Source organism: Peromyscus maniculatus, chromosome 20 (assembly GCF_049852395.1).
Source record: "Peromyscus maniculatus bairdii isolate BWxNUB_F1_BW_parent chromosome 20, HU_Pman_BW_mat_3.1, whole genome shotgun sequence".
In the NCBI taxonomy this organism is placed as follows: Eukaryota; Metazoa; Chordata; class Mammalia; order Rodentia; family Cricetidae; genus Peromyscus; species Peromyscus maniculatus.
In genome coordinates, this window is record NC_134871.1 from 65906558 (window position 1) to 65927438 (window position 20881).

At 38.6% G+C, this 20881-nt stretch overlaps 1 protein-coding gene across 3 annotated transcripts in view; it reads left to right on the forward strand.

Moving 5' to 3' along the window:
* Arid2 (AT-rich interaction domain 2) overlaps positions 1 to 20881 on the forward strand; it is a 145141-nt gene that overhangs the window by 72591 nt on the left and 51669 nt on the right. For 2 of the 3 annotated variants that reach the window (XM_006974330.4, XM_076556672.1), the window contains 7 exons: positions 5323 to 5541; positions 7748 to 7815; positions 17260 to 17326; positions 17421 to 17671; positions 18002 to 18098; positions 18179 to 18388; positions 19298 to 19465. In XM_006974330.4, the coding sequence (XP_006974392.1) occupies positions 5323 to 5541; positions 7748 to 7815; positions 17260 to 17326; positions 17421 to 17671; positions 18002 to 18098; positions 18179 to 18388; positions 19298 to 19465 (1080 nt within the window). Of the gene's footprint in view, positions 1 to 5322; positions 5542 to 6319; positions 6662 to 7747; positions 7816 to 17259; positions 17327 to 17420; positions 17672 to 18001; positions 18099 to 18178; positions 18389 to 19297; positions 19466 to 20881 lie in introns of those variants that run through there. The other variant, XM_042264586.2, reaches the window with a different exon arrangement.

Here is a 20881-nt window from a genome sequence, read left to right on the forward strand (position 1 = left end):
CTTAATATCTATGATTTCTGTTGGAAGAGGCTTCATCATGTGCCTTTATAAACAACGGAGATGAGGGGGGAGCTGTGGAGGCAAAGCAAACCTTAAATGTACTGAGTCCTGCCTTCAGCTGCCTGCCCTGATGTCACTGAGGAGGAATTACAAGCTGTAAACTGAGACAAACCCAGCTTTCCTCCCCAGATTGCTTTGGGTGGTGGTGGTGTTTGAACATAGGAAGCAAACTGAGACAGGCTCTTTCTCATTGCGTTGTTTCTGAGACAGGGTTTTGCTCTGCAGCCGTGCTTGACTTGAAGTTAGGACCCTCCCCCTTCAGTCTCCGGAGTGTTAGATTACAGCAGTGTGTCACCACACCCTGCTGTCTACAATTAACACAGATTAGCTTTCTCTTACTACAACATTTTAGCTTTAAGAAAGGAGTGAAGTGTTCTTTGGCATCTTTGGAAGCCCGTGCTGAACTCTAGTAGAGCTAGATGTGCCCAGAAACCTGCAGCAGTAGCTACGCTACATACTAGAGAAACGGAAGCCTCATCAACCTGTTAGGATGTGTAGTGTTGGATATACCGTATCTTGTAACCAGTCCTTCTCTGTCCTGACTGTCAGTTCCCAAATAGCCAAACGGAGACTTCTTATTAATTATGAAAGCTCAGCCTTAGCTTAGGCTTGTTTCTAACTAGCTTTCATATCTTAAATTAACCCCATATTTTTTAATCTATTTCTTCCACACACTCGTTACCTCATGTCCATCATGACCATCCTAGTTATTCCATGTCTGGCTGGCGACTCTGCCTTTCTTCTTCCCAGCACTCTCTCTGTCCAGAAGTCCCACCTATACCTCTTGCCTGACTGTTAGTCTTTTAGCTTTTTAGTGAACCAATCACAGTGACACATTTTCACACAATGTAAAGGAATATTCCACAGCAGTATCTGCTTTGTTGTAATGGGAATCTGGATAGTTGTGTCTTAGATGTATCATAGTTGACAAAGGGATTCTTAGGAAGGAAGGAACGAAGAGCTTTCTCTTCAGATTGCAAAATACCTACTTCACACTGAAAAGAGATGGTGTTTCAGAGCAACGTTTATGAATTTTAAAGCGCTTTTTATTTTTATTGAAATAGAGATTGCAACTTCGTGGTGATATTATACAAATAAATGATCATGATTATCATCAATATGAAAGCCCTTCACTGATGATTCTTTTTAAGTTGTCAGTAGGAAAGTTGAGTAAAATTCCATTATGTTTTTGTTTGGTGTGTGTGTGTGTGTGTGTGTGTGTGTGTGAGAGAGAGAGAGAGAGAGAGAGAGAGAGAGAGAGAGAGAGAGAGAGAGAGAGAGAGAGAGAGAGAGAGAAATATATTCCAAAATGGAATTACCTAATGATTAATTAAGACTGTTTCAAAAATTTTATTTAGGGCTGAGGAATTCAAAAATTTTATTTAGGGCTGGATCCCTTTTCCAGTATTCATAATCAATCCCAGATGTGCTAGCACATACCAGAACTCCAGCAGGCCAAGTGAGGATGGCACTGAGTTGGAAGCCTGTCTGTCTATGTCACAAGGCCTTCTCTTAAAATAGAGTTGGGGTGGGACGGTGACTCGGGGGTGAAAGTGCTTGCCGTACAGTCACGAAGGCCAGAGCTTGGGTCCCCAGAACCCACATGAGTGCATGACACTCCCAGCATTGGTAGACAGAGATGGGCTCTCTAGCCATGTGGACAAGCTCTGGGTTTGACTGAAAGACTCTTCCTGGATGACTAAGGTAGAAGAATGATGGAGAAGATTCGTAACATCAGCCTCAGGCCTCCACTTGCCACATGCATACCCATACATGACTGTCATATTAAGGGAACGGGTGTCTGAGTTTCCAGAGGTTATTGACTCTTCTCCCAGTCTCTTTAAATTGTAGAAAATGTTGAGAAGTTTCTGTTTTGAGCATTTGGATTATTTAACACTGATATCAATATTTTTGTTTGAATTATGCATAGATTTTTAAGGTTTATGTGGGTGAAGGTTGCTAAGGAGCAAACCCAGGAAGGGCTTTCTGAGTGTTAGACAAGTGTTCACTGACTGCATACCCCGCTCTTTTCTAACTGTAATGTGTAATGTGAAAACATACAGACAACAGCCCATTAAAATTAATAGGACTACTGTTTTAGCGCTAGTCAGTGTTACATTGATTGTTGATTAAATGTTCCATAATCTAACAGACATTTGGACTGCAATTATAGTCACTGCCAACGTTAATAGGAAGAATATCCCACAGAATCCCTGCAAGAGACATAAACAACCTGCTAGGAGGAGTCCTTTCTTTTCTCCAAATTGAAAACAAAGAATTGGTTGCCTCAAATTTAATTTGTTAACAGTGATGCACTTCAGTAAATTTTAAATCAAGATTCTTAAAAATCAATTGCCAATCTCATTCTGAAACAACATAGCTTGTAGGGCAAGGGAAAGGAAGACTTCAAGACCTGTGGAGTATTGTTTTGTTAATGACATTACATTTTAGTAGTTGCCTGGGTTGGTTTGAAACACATGGACTGAAATAGGCCTTCTGTCCCAGGGTTCCAGGGACTTGGGGTTATGGATGTGCACCACTCATTTTCTCTTCTGTCTATCTGTCTGTCTTTGAAAGGGGTTTGCCATGGCAGATGTGGAGTTTAGATGATATCGGAGACAGTCAGTTCTCTCCATCACGTGCAATCCAGTAATCCAAACTCAAGTGGTCAGGCTTGGTAATAAGAACCTCTACCTGCTGAGCCATCTTGCTAGCCCCCATCTGGATCTAATGTCTTGTATTTTGTTATACATTCTCTGTAGGAATCTTTACCAAACCTAATAGGATTAAAAGATACTTTGTATTAGTCTCTTGTATAATTAGCAAAGTTAATTGGTAACAGTTTGTAGATTCTTATTCTTCAGTAACAAATAATTCCAAGATTATATTAACTTAATATAGTGTGAGTTCCAGGTTTATTTCCTTTCAGGGAATGTATAACTTGACTTACCATCATCAGTAACTGTTGCAATATAGAAACATCAAACTCTGCTCCTGTATCCTTAAATATTTGTCTACTCTTTAAGGTATTTAAGAAATTCCATTCATCAAAATCGTGAGAAAATAAGCTTGTGTGTGAGTCTAGGCTAGAAGTTGTCACTGGGTGTTTTCCTTAGTCACTTTCCACCTGGATTTTTGATACAGGATTTCTGACTGAACCTGAGCTCATAGTGAACAAGACTAGCTGGCCAGCAAGCTCCACGGATCCTCTAGTCTCTGCCTTCACAGTGCAGGATTGCAGTAATATGACACCATGGCTGTTTTGTTTTGATGCAGGGAGCTTGAAATCAGGTCCTCCTGTTTGTGCCACAAGCTCTGCTGTGTATTATTCAATGTTAAAAGTCAGTGACATGGTTTCAAAGGGTCTCAGTCATTGTAACTCTGTTACGTACCTCACGATTATTAGTGATATTCCTAGAATATTTTAGAGTTGAAGAAGTATCTGTTCAGATGCTGATGTTGAGCCACATATGGAAGCACACATGTAATCTTAGCATTTGGGAGCCTCAAGCAAGAGGAATGTCAGGTCAGAACCAGTTGGGGCAGCACATCTCAAACCTACCCCTCAGAAATTATTTTTTCTGTCAAATATGTAACAGAAGATTTTTACTTGTGTTTTATAGAGAGGATTTAGAGTTTGTTGTTACTATTATTTTACACTTTTAAGAATCCACATAGTTCTGAAGTATTCTGAAATATTTGATCTGAACATTTTTCAATTCTTATTTTCTTCAACTAGTGACAGCTTTATTTGAAAAAATTGTCTTAGGATATTTGTCTTGCGTCATGGCTGCCAAGGCCTAGACATACTGTGTGTACTCTGTTTGCCCTGTGTGCCTTACCCTCAAAGTTTTGTTAAATGGATGTTTTAGAATCAAGTCTCTCACCGAAAATCATGTTATTTTCCTTTAGTCACAAAAACATGAAACATAAAAATAAAAATGTACAAATTAAATTTCATCATAATTAAAACTTCTCTTTGAAACAATAAGAACATAAACCAGCTGGGCAGTGATGGCGCACGCCTTTAATCCCAGCATACAGGAGGCAGAGACATGTGGATCTCTGTGAGTTCAAGGCCAGCCTGGTGATCTACAGAGCTAGTTCCAGGATAGCCAGAGAAACACAAAAAGAACACAAGCCACTCACTAACTGGGAATTTTGGGGGAAAAAATATTGAATAAATGATTCTTCTTCAAGATATTTACTACTTATGATAAGTGCTGGTAACGATATGAGCACGAGGAATTCTAGTGTACTGCAGATGAGAACGCAGAGGGCTGCGGCCGCTGGGAACAATGGCTTTGCAGTTTTTCAGGGAGGTAAGCATTCAGTTTGCACGTGACCCAGCACTTGTACCTCTAGATGTTTCGCCAACAAAATGGGTGGGTTCTCCCAGAAGTCCTCCACAGGGGTCTTCACAGCAGCCCCTATTTGTGGGTGGGTATACTAGGAACAGTAAAAATTCCCCTCATTTGGGCGTGATGTGTACTATGTCTAGAAAGGAATGGATTACTGATTCACATGTCAATATGGATCTCAAAAGTACTTTGTTAAATTAAAGAAAATAAACACTAAGGCCTATGTGTTATGTAATTCCACATATCTGATATTTTGAAATAAAGCAGAACCAAGGAACAAAATATAAGCTCATTGGTATAATAGTGATGGTGTGGAATTGCAGCAAAAGTGCAGAATTGTTGTGTCAATGGTTGCAGTTGGAAAGATATATATATATATATATATAAAATTTGTAGGATTCTAATGCTTAAAACTATTGCTTTTACTGCTAATCTCAGTAAATCCAATGAAATAATTATTTGCTATGGTTTTGTCAGTGATGTTCAAGAAGGTAAGTATATTTTTACATTTTAATATTTCAAAACATGTCGGGTAGTGGTGGCACACGCCTTTAACCCAGCACTTGGGAGGTAGAGGCAGCGTATCTCTGTGAGTTCGAGGCCAGCCTGTTCTATAAAGCGAGTTCCAGGACAGCCAGGACTGTTACACAGAGAAACCCTGTCTCTGGAGGTGGGGGGACAAAAAAACAAAACAAAACAAAAACTTAAAAAGGTAATTTTAAACAATAAGCCTGAAAAATCAAGGAACTTGGACACCTTTAATAGACTTACAGTCTAAGGCGGAAGAAAGAGAAGGGAAGGGATGGGTCTGTTGTACTCAGGAGAGAACAGCCACAGGTAGCTCACCCATGGCTAACTTACAGTTTTTATTCTTGTTTTGTTGTGGTTTTCCTTTTCCTAGATTATCTACGTCAAAGTTATGGGTTATCTATGGATTTTAACTCGCCAAATGATTATAATAAACTGGTGCTTTCACTGTTATCCGGACTCCCGAACGAGGTGGACTTCGCTATTAATGTGTGCACGCTCCTATCCAATGAAAGCAAGCACGCCATGCAGCTGGAGAAGGACCCCAAAATCATCACCTTACTACTTGCTAATGCTGGGGTGTTTGATGACAGTAAGTTTTAACCAACTTCAGATGTGGTGCTGGAAAAGGGTTAAAGCCTTTTCACGGTTTCCAAGTGAAAACTGTCAGGGAAGCACACAGTTTGTGAGAGAACGTATTATAGTGTTTTAGAGATTTGTGGTTTTTATTTTTACCTTTAAGTAGCCAATTATTTGCAAATAAATTCCTTTTAGTGTATTTTGATTTGTATCAAGTTACAGGCTTTGCAAACTATTGTATTTGGGATTATTTAGTTAATAGTGTTGGGAATTTGCCATAGACTTATTTTATGTGAGGAAAATTAACAATAGTGTAAGTATACATAAAAATTAGCTTCTGCCTTTGCTTGAAGTATTTTCAGTTATGAGGAAGGAACAAAGGTTGTTATTTTTGTTGTAACTTAAATATCTGAATTTGGTAGATTTCCATCTCATTTTCATGGGTTTTTTTTTGTTGTTGTTGTTGTTGTGATATTTTATTTTGTTCTTTCAAATTCGACTCGGCACTTAATATAGAATGGAATTTGAAGTTGTTTATCCCTTTTTTGAAACCTTAAAACAAAAGCTTTATAAAGAATGTTTGTTTTCACATCAGAATAATATTAGTATAAGTCTTACTATCTAGCCATTGAATGGAATATGTGTAAATAGTGAATTATAATGCATAGCATAGAAGTGATTCAATCAGTTTTGATATATAAAGACATGGCATTCTCATGTCCAGTGTATCTTCTCACATTCTGTAAGCACATTGTACTTGTAGTTCTTTGTTCTAGAATGTTCATTTTAACAGACACTGTCATCTCAACAGCTAAGACAGTGCTTTCCTCTGGGCGTGGTGGCACTTCTGAGGTGGAGGCTGAGGCAGTTGGCTCTCTCAGCTTAAGTTCAGCCACGGCTGCAAAGTGAGACCTGTCTCCAAAAGCTGTTAAGATAAATACAAAGCACTAACAACCTGAGTGCTGTAGGTCCTGGAAGATGGCTCAGTGACCAAAGCACTTGCCAAACATGGGCCTGAGTTGGGGTTCCCAGAACCCACCTCAGGTGAGTGCATGGCAATACACATCTGCAGCCAGCCCTCCTGTGGCAAGGAGGGTGGCGGGGGCCAAAGAAGCTGGTCAAACAAGTGGAAGGTGAGGATGACCCAGTGTGAGACACACACACACACACACACACACACACACACACACACACACACTTACACACACAGTGTAATCATATTTGCTCATGTATCAATTTAACAAAATTATCTTAGAGAATTTTCCTCATAGGCATTTTTTTTTAAACTGGCATTGTTTATAACAAATGTCTTGCTCTGTGTTTTTTGTTTGTTTGGTTTGGTTTGGTTTTTTTTGAGACAGTGTTTCTCTGTGTAGTTTTGGTGCCTGTCCTCTGTAGACCAGGCTGGCCTCAAACTCACAGAGATCCACCTGGCTCTGCCTCCCAAGCGCTGAGATTAAAGGTGTGTGCCACCACTGCCCGGCTGCTCTATGTTTTTTAAAGTATGAATCATATAATCATTTCTGAAATAAGTATGGGGATTTTCAGTGTGGACAGCCTGGCACTCCATAACAGTGGTATCTACTTAGCTCTTTATTGTGTCTTCTTCCCTATAACAGGAAGCTTGTATTGGGACACTTTTTCTTTACTGTGTGTATAATTTCTTTTTTTTTTTTTTTTTTTTAATTTGGGCATGTTTTTAAAGAGTTACATTTAATTATATCTAGGGATGTGTGTGTGGTGTATGTGCACACAAAGCAGTGTCCACAGAGGCCGGAAAAGGAAGTCTGATTCCCCTGGCCTGTACTTATAGGTGGTTGTGAGCCAGCCTAGAAGGGTGCCCAGAACCAAATTTGGGCCCTCTGGAAAAGCAATAACATAGTCTTGACATCCAAGCCATCTTTTTAGCCACTTAAAAAAAAAAAAAACATTTTGTTTTGTGTTGCTAGGGATCAAATTCTGGGCCTCATCTGTGCTCTACCAGTAAGGCATCTCCAGGCTAGAGTTGTATATTTTTAGTGTAGAGACATAAAATGTTTGAAGCTGTATGTAAAAGATTGTCATTTACTACAGTCCACAAGTGTCTAGAACTGTAGTTTATTATGAAATGCTTTTTAGCAAATATGATGTATTGAAATGTAGTTTTATTGTTTTTCAAAGCTACATAATATTAAGAATTAAGGATTAATTGATTACATTTGTACTATTTGTTCTTTTAGCTTTAGGATCATTCTCTACTGTCTTTGGAGAAGAATGGAGAGAGAAGACTGATAGAGACTTTGTTAAGGTAATTCACAAATTGACATGCTGACGACAACTTGGAGTCAGTGGTTGCTGGCTTTGTGTGCGTGTTGCATACTACTACTTTATCTTTGGCAGAATTGTGTACATGCATGTTTAGAGGTTGTGATTGAATGAAAACTTTTTTTTTTTTTTTTTTTTTTTTTTTTTGGTTTTTCAAGACAGGGTTTCTCTGTGCAGCTTTGCGCCTTTCCTGGAACTCGCTTTGGAGACCAGGCTGGCCTCGAACTCACAGAGATCCACCTGGCTCTGCCTCCCAAGTGCTGGGATTAAAGGCGTGCGCCACCAACCTCCCGGCGAATGAAAACTCTTTTAAGGTCTCTAGTGAACAGAAATGAAATTTCTTTGTTCTTTAGTTCATTTCTGAAGTGACAAATATGTAATAATAGCAGAAAATATTTAAAGTTTCAAACTCCAAGGATTTGGAGTTTCAGGAAATTTTATTTTGTACATGTATTGGGTGGTACACCTGCAAGTAGAATTGCTATCTTACAAGGGCCATATATTCTATTGTTAGGTCCTGCCAGATAGGATATCAGAATAATTGTATGATTTTCAACATCAATAAGTCAGGGTTTCAGTTGTTCATTGTTGTCAGAGTTTCGTATTGTTGGTCTCTGATTTTATCCATTCTGGTGAATATATGGTGTCACTCTGTCTGACTTTTAATTTCTACTTTCCCCTTGATGACTGGTAAATATTAAAAGGCCTTAGGCTATTTGGATAGTTTATTTGGGGTAGTGTCCTTATTTTGTTCATTTTTAAATAGAGATTATTAACGTTACTGATTTTTAGAGGTCTGTATGTTCCCTGGTAAAGTTCCTTTTAAAATATATGTTTTGATAATATCTTGTTTGTTGCTTTTCTTTTCTTTTCTTTTTTTTTTTTTTTTTTTTTTTTTGTTTTGTTTTGTTTTGTTTTTTTTGAGACAGGGTTTCTCTGTGTAGCTTTGCGCCTTTCCTGGAACTCGCTTTGGAGACCAGGCTGGCCTCGAACTCACAGAGATCCGCCTGGCTCTGCCTCCCGAGTGCTGGGATTAAAGGCGTGTGCCACCACCGCCTGGCTGCTTTTTTTTTTTTTTAAAGGTATTCTTTGGTGGAAGGTTTATTTCTCTGACTGGTTGGCTACTCTAGCCCGACTTCCTAGAACTTAGTGTAGAAAGCAGGCTGACCTTACACTTGTATCCTCTCCCAGGCTCCCCAGCACTGAGATGTTGTGTGTGAGCCTCCTCTGTGAGCTCTACATGGTGACTTAATACTAGTGTAGTCCAGCTCATCCAGTTCTTGCTTTAACTTTTGTGTGTGTCCTTTTTACAAAATTATGCCTGCTTTTATGTCACAAAGACATTCTAGTTTTTTCTATATGACCTTTCCTATTTACATAGACAGTTCGTATAGCATTTGTGTGTAAGTTACCAATTGGTTCATTTTCCTGTACTTGCTATGGTTTTCCTCATTTCATTGCAATTTCACCTATTTTCGTGAATTTGATGATTGTATATGTATGGGTTGATTTCTGGACCCTGTCCTGTCGATTGGTCTATTTAGCGCTTCGGTATGTCACTGAATTTCTCATCTGGAGAGGTGGTTCTGCAGTTAAAAGCACTTGTTGCTGTTGTAGAGGATCTGGATTTGATTCCCAGCAACCACATGGTGTCTCACAACCAGCCATAACTCTAGTTCCCGGGGATCTTCCTTGGCCACTAGGCACACACATGATACTCATGCATAGAAGCAGACAAAACATTCATATATCTAAAAAATTATAAATAAAGTTTTAAAAATAAATATTCCAATATATTTCTAAAATACTCACTTGTCTTTTATTATTCAGGGCCTACTTGTAAAGTTATGCCGTCTCTAATTTCATACTTCAGTATAGTTTCAAGCCTTAGAAAGTAGGCTTTTCATGTGCTTTGTTGGTCCCTACTGTTGCGTGCAGATCTCCTTTCCCTTCTGAATCTGTGTTTTTTGCATATTATAAAAAAAAAAAAACACCCCGATTGAATAGGGCTGTTAGTGCAGACACTGTATTCAAATAATTCTGCATTTTTATCTTTGTTTTACCAAATTCTAGTCATAGAATTGTATTTTTATTTTATTGTTGCTCTTTTGCTTTCTTCCTTTCTTTTCTGACTTTTTTTTTTATTAATTTGAATCATCTCTTTGATGTAACAAGATATGTTTCCTTGACTTCTGGAATCCCATAATTGAACTTTTGGAGTCTTTTTGTTTGTTTGTTTTATCTTTTGAGACAGGCTCTATTATGCAGCCCTTGCTGGCTAGAATTCCCTCCATAGACCAGGCTCAAAGCTCATAGAAATCCCCCTGCCTCTGCCTCCTAGGTTCTGGATTTAAGGGAACCCTAGCGCTAGATGGTTTTGTTGTTTGTTTGTTTGTTTGTTACTTGTTGTTCAGCTTACTTAACCCTTTGCTAGTTACTTGTTACTTGTTTCTCAGCTTACTTAATCCTTTCCTAGTTGTGTCTATCATTTGACCCATTGGTTACATTTTTATTTTAGAGACCATTTTTTAATTTCTAAGTTTTCTTTTTTGTAATTTTGATTTTTTAAAAGTCTTTGGAACTTTCATACACTTAATATCTTTTTATATTCTTTTTTTCTTTTAATAATTTAAACATGTATGTATTTAAAAATATCTTTAAATAAATTTATTTCGTTTAGATGTAGTTTATGTACTACACATATACCTGGTATCTTAGTCACTGTTCTATTGCAGTAAAGAGACACCATGACCATGGCAACTATAATAAGAGAGCATTTAATTGGGGGTTTGCTTACAGGTTCAGAGGTCTAGTCCTGTATAATGACAGGGAGTATGGCAGCATGCGTGGCTCTGGAGCAAGAGTTGAGAACTACACCCTGATCTGTAGGCAGAGAGAGAGACTCTGGGCTTGGCATGCGCTTTTAAAACCTTAAAGCCCACCCCCAGTGACATACTTCCTCCAATAAGACCACACCTCCTAGTCCTTCAAATAGTGCCACTCCCTGATAACTAAATGTTAAAATATATGGGCCTATGAAGGCCATTCTTATTCAAACCACCACACTTGATAACCCTAGGAAAACTTGTGAGCCAAGTGTTAATGACTCACATGGTTAGTCCCTTGTTTCATTTATTTCTTTATTTCATTTACTGATGCTACCATATTACATTTACAAGACATTTAAATGCAAATACTGTTCTGAAATCACTGTGTTAGTGCCCACTGACTCCGATAGAAACCAAGGCTGTGGAAACTGAAGAGCAAGCCAGTAGTGAATAGCTTACTCAGGGCATGCTTTTTAAACCCAAACCTCAGAGATACTGAGAATATTAAGCCTGTAAATTTCTTACCAGAAATGATAGAGCTACATTCCTAACTCCTTGTCCACAACTAAACAAAGATCCCATCTCATATTCTTACTCAATCCCCAAAAACCATACCCGCTGTCTATAGAATTAGATAATTTCCTTAGTTCAGGAAAGTTGATGCTGAAGTTTTAAGTTACACAAAGTATTTCTTTATACATACAGTCACAGTAGGAGTAGTGTAATTGCTAATCATGTGCAAACAGACATAAATGTTTGGAGATTTGATGAAGCCTACTATTGCTATTCTTTACATTTATTTTCCACTGTTCATACAGCTTTCTTTATGCTGTTTTCCTTGACTTTAGTATGTTGTACCTTTCTAACAAGGTCAGGTTTAATGGTTGGTTTCCTAATGTATACACTGTAATACATTCAAGGCAATGAAGCACCCTTTAAGTGCAGTTTTAACTTTGCAATACATATTTGTGATGTCTTGTTTTATTGCAATTCAGTTTAAAAATATTTCCTCATTTCCCTTTCGCTATTCTAACTTATTTATAAGGGGATTTTTTTTGGTTCCCAGACGAAACCAAATAACTTTGTTATTTTTTTTTTCAGTTTACCTTATTCCTGGTAGCTTCTTGAATTTATAGTTTGTTTTGGTTTTGTTGGGTCTTACCCCAGGAATGAATATTGATGATGGTGTGTGTGTGTGTGTGTGTGTGTGTGTGTGTGTGTGTGTGTGTGTGTGTTTTATAGTAGGTTCAGACTAGCTTCAAACTCAGAATCTAGTCTCAGCCTCCCCAGTACATTGTTGCAATCACCTTGTTTGTGATAGGATAGACAGGTACCACATCCAGCTCTAAGTACTGTTAATTGTCTAAATTTTTATTCACTAATAATTTGAAGTTGTATGCCCTTTTTCTGTTACCTCATTATTTATTCTAGAGCAATTTGCATATTAATTCATTTAAATTGTTTTTAACCACTTCTTGAATAATGCAGGGACCCTAGAACTATTCCCTTTCTATGTACAATTGTTATTAACACTGTATAAGTTAACTTGTTCCTTTTTAGATTATCTGTTTAAGTCTTTATTATCTAATATCTTCATATGCTGTGCACTGCATTCTGCAGTCTGCTTTAGTCACACCTCCCTCCCTTTTATATTCACTTCTCACTATTATTTAGGTCAAGATCATTTCTGGTTTTCCTGATGAGTTTTGATGCCTAAGTATCATAGAAGAATGCTTTTAATTTCTACAAAATAGATTTTCCTAATGGTTTTTTATCATCATCAGTCATACTGATTTCCAGTCAAATTCTGTTATTTTTAAAGGACATGTTCTTTATTATTCAGGCCTTTTACATTTCTAAAGATTTGTTTTATGATCTAGTATATGGTCTTTATTCATTAGTGGGCCTGTGAGCCTTAAAGTTTTGTCTATCCTGCTATGTTGGACATGCTGTGTATTAATAACTGTTATTCTATGACTCACTGAGAAATGAAGTAATGAAGTTGCAAACCATGATATAAATGTTTATATCTGTTTTCAGTTCTGTCAGTTTTTGCTTCATGTATTCGAACTTCTGTTATTAATCACACCTTTATTTACAATCGTTAGGTTTTCCTGATGGGTTCTTTGTGCCGTTATGAAATGCTTCGGAGCACGTCTGCTAATATCTCTTGCCTTGAATTCGACATTGTCTGATGCTAGTGTGGTCACAACAGCTTTCTTATGGCTGATGTTGTGCCACAGTTTGCCTTCTTCAAATTCAGTGTTTCTTTGTGATAGCTTGTGGCTGGATCTTGATTTCTTCCTCTCCACAGAATGCAATTTCTGTCTTTAAATCACCATGTTCCAACCTGGGTATTTCATGATGTTAATGATGGAATGGAATTTGACCTCCCAACTTTTATTAAAATTTTGGTTGTGCTTCCACATTTAAGAGGGGTGTGTGTGTGTGTGTGTGTGTGTGTGTGTGTGTGTGTGTGTGTGTGTATGAAATATGTAGACTTTGGGGTCTTGTCTTAGTCCTTTGAAGATGATACTTGATTGCTTACATTATTCTTCAGAAGTCGGTCAACTTTGTTTTTTTTTTTTCTTCTAGGTGTAATTTCTCTTTCACTGCCTTTGAGAAGTTTTCTTTGTTACTGATTTTTTAATCTAGTTGGTTGTGCCTTATATTTTTCATTACATGCCTTCGCCATTGCTCGTTTAGCTTTGTGAATCTATGGTTTGATATTTTATGTTAAATTTGGCACGTTTTTTGACAACTCTCAAGGTATTTTCATTCTCAGATTTTATTGGGCAACATTAATGCATATGTTGTTTCATACATCTAATGTCCTATTCTGGTTTTTCAATTTTTTATCCCCTATAGATGGTATTTTTGTCACGTTTTTATCTTCTCAAGATGAGACAATCTTGTAATTTGTTTTCATTTTTAAATTTTAATTTTTTTATTTGAGATTATTTTTATGGATATGAGTGTTTGCTTGAATGTTATCTCTGTGCACCGTGTGTGTGTGTGTGTGTGTGTGTGTGTGTGTGTGTGTGTGTGTGTGTGTGTGTGTATAGTGCCTATGAAGAGGCCGCCAATTCCTGGGGACCAGAGTTATTACGGTTGTGAGCCACTAAATGGATGCTTGAATCGAACCTGGTCCTCTGGAAGAGCAGCCAGTGCTCTTAACCACTGAGCCATCTCTCCAGCTCAGTTTAAAAGTTTTCATTTGGTTCTGTTTTTATTATCCATTTTTTTCCTTATCATGTTCATTTTTTCTTTTTAAATCCTCAAGTGTATTTGTTAAGATAGATTTTTTTTAAGCCCTTGTCTATTCTTTAATCTTTCTTGCTTGAGAACTAGTCTTACTGAAATTGTTCTTTGTTTCGTTGGTGGTGGATTTTGTTTTTGGTTTATTTTGGTGTTGGTAATGAGTCAGGTTTCCTAGTTTCTAGTGTCTAGTAAATTTTTTTAGCTGCAGATATTTGTGCCTGTTATATCACAAAGTCTGCATTTTGGTGTCTTTTAGAAAATTTTAATTTTCTTCTCGCAGGCTGTTAGCTCTTAGTTGGTTCATCTCTATAATTACATTAGTTTTAGCTTTGTTGCAGCAAGGTTTTGTTTGTTTTGTTGTTAACAGTCAGCTTTGTATCCCTACAACAGCATCTCTACCTCAGGTACAACTGTGGTAGAATAGAATTCCTAGCATGTGTGAGGCCCTGGAGATAATGACTTTGTAAGGAACCAGGGTTATTTTAGTTTACAGTTTTAGACATACTTATGACCAAGTGGCCTTGGTGGAGGGTGCTTACCCACCAACCCCACAGTTCCCCAGAGTTTTCTTGAGTGAGAGCAGCAGGAGATATTAGATAGAAGGATTTAGAGTGTGGAGATAAACAGAAAATACAGGATAGCTTCGAGAGGGCCTGGAACCTATTCCAGTGGGCCATGACTGTCTCTGCCCTAGGGTATTTATAGAGACGCCAAGGAGGTGAAGCAAAAATCCTCCTCCCCCAGCACAGCCAAGTGCAGACCATCTCAGACACCTGCACTCAGGCTCGTGGTCTAATCATCCTCTCTATGCAGACTTGCTTGGTCAAGTCACGAGGAAGCTGAAAACAGGCTCCCACACCTTGATACCGTGGTAATTTAACACATCTGCACAAGACTATATAGTGAAGCAAATTCACTCCCTCGTGGCCAGGAACTAAGGATGATCACAGAAGAGCCAGGACACCGCAGTTCCCTTTGGGAGCATGCCCACAGTGATTTAAGAACCTTTTACTAGACCCCATCCCACAAAGCTCTGCAGCCTCCCAGTACCACCCTCTGTAGGGACCACGTCTTGAATACATGGAGTTTTGGGGGAGCTGAAGACTCATACTGTAGTATGTGTGGATTAATCTTACTCAAGGTCAGTCTCCGTAGGGATTCTGTTGAGTTAGCTAGGCTTACCTATTTCCTCTGGTTCTCTGAACTATTGTATCTCTTTAGTGTTATCTCCACTTTCTTATCTGTTATGTGGAATTTGACCATACCGATGTACAACTTTGTACTCAGTGGTAGACTCAGGCAGGTACCCCTCTCTAGATTTGTGGAGCGTCTTTTCTACATTGCTTCTTCATTGCTAGAGACTGGCTTTCAAATGCTATCTGCCTTGGTTTGAGGTAAGCCCTAAACAATCTGCTCATCTTAGCAATCACTTTTTCTTGAGTTTCTATTTTGTATGTCTTAGTCCAAAACTAAAGTACAAATAGAACTGTGGGTGGCCAGTGGGCCACCACTTCGAATTTCTTATTTCAGTGGTCATAGTCTTGTACCACCTGTTGTCCAATGGGGAAAATACTTCCCATGCATGTTGATTGATAGGAGGTTGGTTACACCAGTACCAGTTGCTCTGTTACTTATCGGGCCATAAGTCCTATAAAATCTATTGTTCCTTTACTTTTCTGTTCCCTAAATCTCCTGGGTTCCACAAACTGCTGTCATTTTAAAGTTCTTTGCCCTTTTTGTCTATCTGCATTGATTGTTTCTCTCTTTTTCTTTTTAAGAAGTTTGGCATGCCTGCCCTTTCAGTTTCTTTGAGATAATACTTCTTCATTCTGCAGCTTTGGACTTCAGTTTATTTAGAAAACCCCCTTCACTTATCACCCAGGCTACTTTGTTCTTCCTTTCCTCCCACTAAGATATTGTTGCTTATGGGCCTTTTTTCTGGTCATCTTTTTGTTTCTTTATTACTCAAACTTTCTATTTTCACTTTTGACTGTTGTTAGTTGTTAAACCCATGCCTTGAATTTTTAAAACTCAGTTATTGTTTTGAGTTCTAAAATTTCTGTTTGTTTCTTTTAGTTTCCATTTCTTCGCCAAAATATTCAGTGTTTTATTTCTTTGGACCTACTATCCATGATCATTTTGACTTCTACATCTGGTATCCTATTATTTGCTGTACTTGCTGTGGCTCTTTTTTTCATTGGCTATTGAACATTATGTTTCTTTAATAACTTAGTTCTTTTCTGTTGTTACCAAATACCATAAGACTTCTGTGTGTGCAGTAGACCTTTACTGGCCTGGTGCAGCCTGGAATCCCTTGTTCAACTACTAGCCTCAAAATCAAAAGAACTTTGTTTCTAAAACCCCGGTTATCTCGATGTATGTGTGCATTTCAGTCTGATTTTTTTTTTTTTTTTTTTTTTTTGCTTTTTTTTTTGCTTTTTTGAGACAGGGTTTCTCTGTGTAGTTTTGGTGCCTTTCCTGGAACTCACTATAGACCACTATAGACCAGGCTGGCCTCGAACTCACAGAGATCCGCGCCTGGCTTTGCCTCCCCAGTGCTGGGATTAAAGGCGTGCACCACCACCGCCCGGCCCATCTTAGTCTATTAGACTCGAGCATGAACCACTACCACTGTTAAGACTTAAGTTCTGGACACAGGCGTTGAGAAACTTGAGTTTTGTAAGTTAGAGCAGTGTAAAGGCATTAGTTCTTAGCCTGAAGGATTGTCTTAACAGTTTGTAGGTTTTGACTCCTATCTTTCTGCTGAAGGTTCACAGACAGTTTGGAAACACTGGAGCACAACTCACACATCTATCTGCTCCACCAGTGTACACTGTGTGTCAGAAGCGCCTGTAAAGGTGGATGCTGTGATACTGTACAGTTGATAGATGAAGTCCACACCTCCTGCCTTTTACAGGAACTGATCTGCCTAAACCACAGTTTGCAGAGTTGTTAGACCATCTGAAAACATGTGTGGTTCCTGGGAGTGACAGATCACAGGGGCTTCTAATCTTACTGGGATACCGACAGGTGTATATGATACCTACAGGTGAAGAAACCACTTTATTTAGTGAATAGTAAGATGTGATTTTTCTCCCCCATCCAAATTCTCAGATACCTTACAAGGTTTTATGGACCCAGATTAAGAACCCTTGGCCTATACAGATTTTATGTTGTTATGTGAAAAGCAAGTGATTATGTCAAAGATTTAAATCCATAGGTTATAATAATATCCATAGGAACTGAGAAAAGCAGAATAGAAATACAGTTTTGTATTATGTACGATTTAGCAAAGTAATATAATATTTGTTTCAAATCATCAGCATTTCTCGTTACAGTTTTGGAAAGACATTGTTGATGACAATGAAGTACGTGACCTCATTTCTGACAGAAACAAGGCTCACGGTAAGTCCGTCAGCACCAGTCAGTTTGTTACATACTTCTAGAATAGCAAGAAGTGAAATAGCAGCTTCAGGGAAATGTGTATTTTCTGTTGCAGAAGATACATCAGGAGAATGGATTTGGGAATCTTTATTTCATCCACCTCGGAAGCTGGGCATTAATGACATTGAAGGACAGCGGGTACTTCAGATTGCAGTGATTTTGCGAAACCTTTCCTTTGAGGAGGGCAATGTTAAGCTCTTGGCAGCTAATCGCACCTGTCTTCGTTTCCTGTTACTCTCTGCACATAGTCATTTTATTTCATTAAGGCAATTAGGCCTTGACACGTTAGGAAATATTGCAGCTGAGGTAAGCATGTGGCATTTCCTTGCCATGGCTTTTGTTTTTATCCACATTTACTTCCAAATTTGAAAGTGTTGCATTCTGTATCTGCCTACGTTTACCAGATTTTAAATGCTTATGTGTATTTGTAGCTGAAAGGTAGTGTAGAAGCATCATATTTTTATGGGGGAAAAAAAGAAACATTTGAAACGATACTACAAGTTTACTGATAACTGTTCTCATATCACTTACATTTTTAAAAGCATTACAACATTGTCTTGTTCGTTTTTATTAAATTTAAAACTCATAGTTTGGGAAGAAGCATAGCTCAGTGATGGTGTTCTTTCTTTCTTCCAGCTTTTATTGGACCCTGTTGATTTCAAAACTACTCATCTGATGTTTCATACTGTTACAAAATGCCTCATGTCAAGGGATAGATTTTTAAAGATGAGGGGTAAGAACTCAGTTTTTTCATTATTTTATGTGAACAAACTATCATTTCTTTCAAAAACAAAAACGTATGTGTTTTTGCAGGCATGGAAATTTTGGGAAATCTTTGCAAAGCAGAGGATAATGGCGTTTTGATTTGTGAGTATGTGGATCAAGACTCATATAGAGAGATAATTTGTCACCTCACTCTGCCCGATGTGCTGCTTGTAACCTCAACACTAGAGGTGCTGTACATGCTCACTGAAATGGGAGATATCGCCTGCACAAAAATTGCAAAAGTGGAAAAGAGCATAGGTAAGACAGACTCGACACTTGTCATTTTAATTTCTCTTTCTTTTGGAGACAGGGTCTTACGTAGCCCAGACTGGCCTCAGAGCCATCCCCCGAGCGCTGGCAGTACAGGTGTGAACCACCACCTGCTTTTTGCAGTGCTGGGGGTCAGCCCTAGAGCTTTGTGCATACCAGACAGACACTCTACCAGCTGAGTTACATCTTCGGCACAAGTATTTTCTTTGTTGGTGAAAACCAATACAGTACTGTGTGGAAACTTTGGTGTTGAGAATTGATGGTGTAATGTTGAAGAGTTATTCCCCCCGTACACATACAACTTTACGTTACCCTCTTAGATGATAAGGAACATCTACTGTGTAACAGACATGATTTTGTAGCTGTCAGTGGTCCGCGTTCCTCTTAGTAGTTCTTGTTATAAATCAGATCTACACTAACAGTACCACTGTGCCTTACTCCTTCAGAAATTTCCTTTGCAAACAGTCGTCAGTGACGATTTTTAGTGACTGAAGCCAAATGAGACAGACAAGCTTTCTTCTGGTTCTGCACGTTCTCACCGTGGCTCACCCCTGCAGCCTTGCTAGTTTAGAGAGACTCACCGAAGCATGCCGTGTTCACATTCTGCCATTATTAGATCAAAGATAATAAAGAGTTAGCTTGAAGATGTTGTTATTGGGAAATTAAAAGGTCACTTTCTGTATCAGTGATCCCCAAATCTGGATATGTATCAGAATCACTTTGGGAACATCTTAAAAAGAAAGATGTCTAGTCTCTACCTCAGAGATACTAAGTTATCTTTAGAGATTGGGCTGCTTCTCTTTTCTTAATAGTTCACACGTAATTCTGATGTACCATGATTCATGGACTGGCATTGCTTTATAATACTATTAACTAACACCTCTTCTTTAATCTTAGATATGCTAGTGTGCCTGGTTTCTATGGACATTCAGATGTTTGGCCCTGATGCACTAGCTGCAGTGAAACTTGTCGAACATCCAAGCTCCAGTCATCAAGTTTTATCTGAAATTAGGCCACAAGCTATAGAGCAAGTCCAAACCCAGACCCATGTAGCATCTGGCCCAGGTTAGTGTTTTCATATGTTCTCTTTCAATATGCTTGTGGGTGTGTAAGATTTAACGCTAAGGGTAAATTCAAATGTGCAGTACAAAAGTCATGTTTTACAGACAAATGTGAGTGTTGGGGATTGAACCTGAGTCCTCCAGAAGAGCAACTCATGCTGAGCTGTCTCTCCAATCCATACCTCCCCCCCCCAATTATTTTTAAATGTCAGTACTAAGACCTTAGACTCAGCCAGAGCTTAGGAATTGACATGTATGTGCACATGCACATACACAGAAGCTTATGTGCCTATATGTGGGCATTCTTCATGGTCTTCCATGGCTCAGTTCTGTTTAATTTGGAAATATTTAATTATGGGGCAGACCTAATAACTCGCCTTCTCTATGGTTTTTATACTTCTTTCTCCTAGCTTGTTCTGAGTCATCATTTTTTAATTTGAACACATTCATCGGTTTTGGGGTTTTGTTGTTGGTTGTTTGTTTGTTTGGTCAGTTCTCTACGTTCATTTGACAAAGCAATCCATCTTTCACTTTCCCTGCCATCTGGTGTCTCCAAGGTAATTTCTCCTTTCTTCCATCGTTTGAATGAAGATGGTCATCTTTTTTTTTTTTTTTTTAAAAAGGTTTATTTATTTATTATGTATACAATATTCTGTCTGCATGTGTCCTTACAGGCCAGAAGAGGGCACCAGATCTCATTACAAGTGGTTGTGAGCCACCGTGTGGTTGCTGGGAATTGAACTCATGACCTCTGGAAGAGCAGTCAGTGCTCTTAACCTCTGAGCCATCTCTCCAGCCCCCCCTTTTTTTAAAGGTTTATTTGAAGATGGTCATCTTTATGGCTAGCTAATATGCTGGCTCTGCAGCATGACTTCTCTAGTTCTTTGCTTATGGGCTTATTGGCACAGCTGCCCTGTCAGAAGGAGCTGCTGCCTTGTGTGCCTGCTCCAGACAAGAGCCTTCTCCATCCTTCTCCATCCTTGCCCTGTTGCTGTCATTCTCTGGTTCTTGATGCCTAATTTCCTAGACGAATTGGCTGAAGAAGACTTACATTACTTCTGATTTCATAGCTAGCCTATATTGTAGATACAGCAAGATCAAGGTGAGCTCAGATAAAATAGGGGAATCAAATTCAGAACAGTTAAATATGAGGGCCATATCAACAGTCAGTGCTTTGTGATTTTGTTCATGGGATCTGTATATACCTGAGCAGGTTAATTGTGCTTTACCTTCTAGCTCTCTTGAGTGATCAGGATATATATATATTTGGTCCTCCTAATATTTGGGGGGAGGTGTGTTTTTCTATGTGTATGAGTGTTTTACATGCATGTGTGTCTGTGTACTATGTGAGTGCAGTACCTGCAGAACCCAAAAGAGGGTGCCAGGTCCCCTTGGACTGGAGTTACAGATTATTGTAACC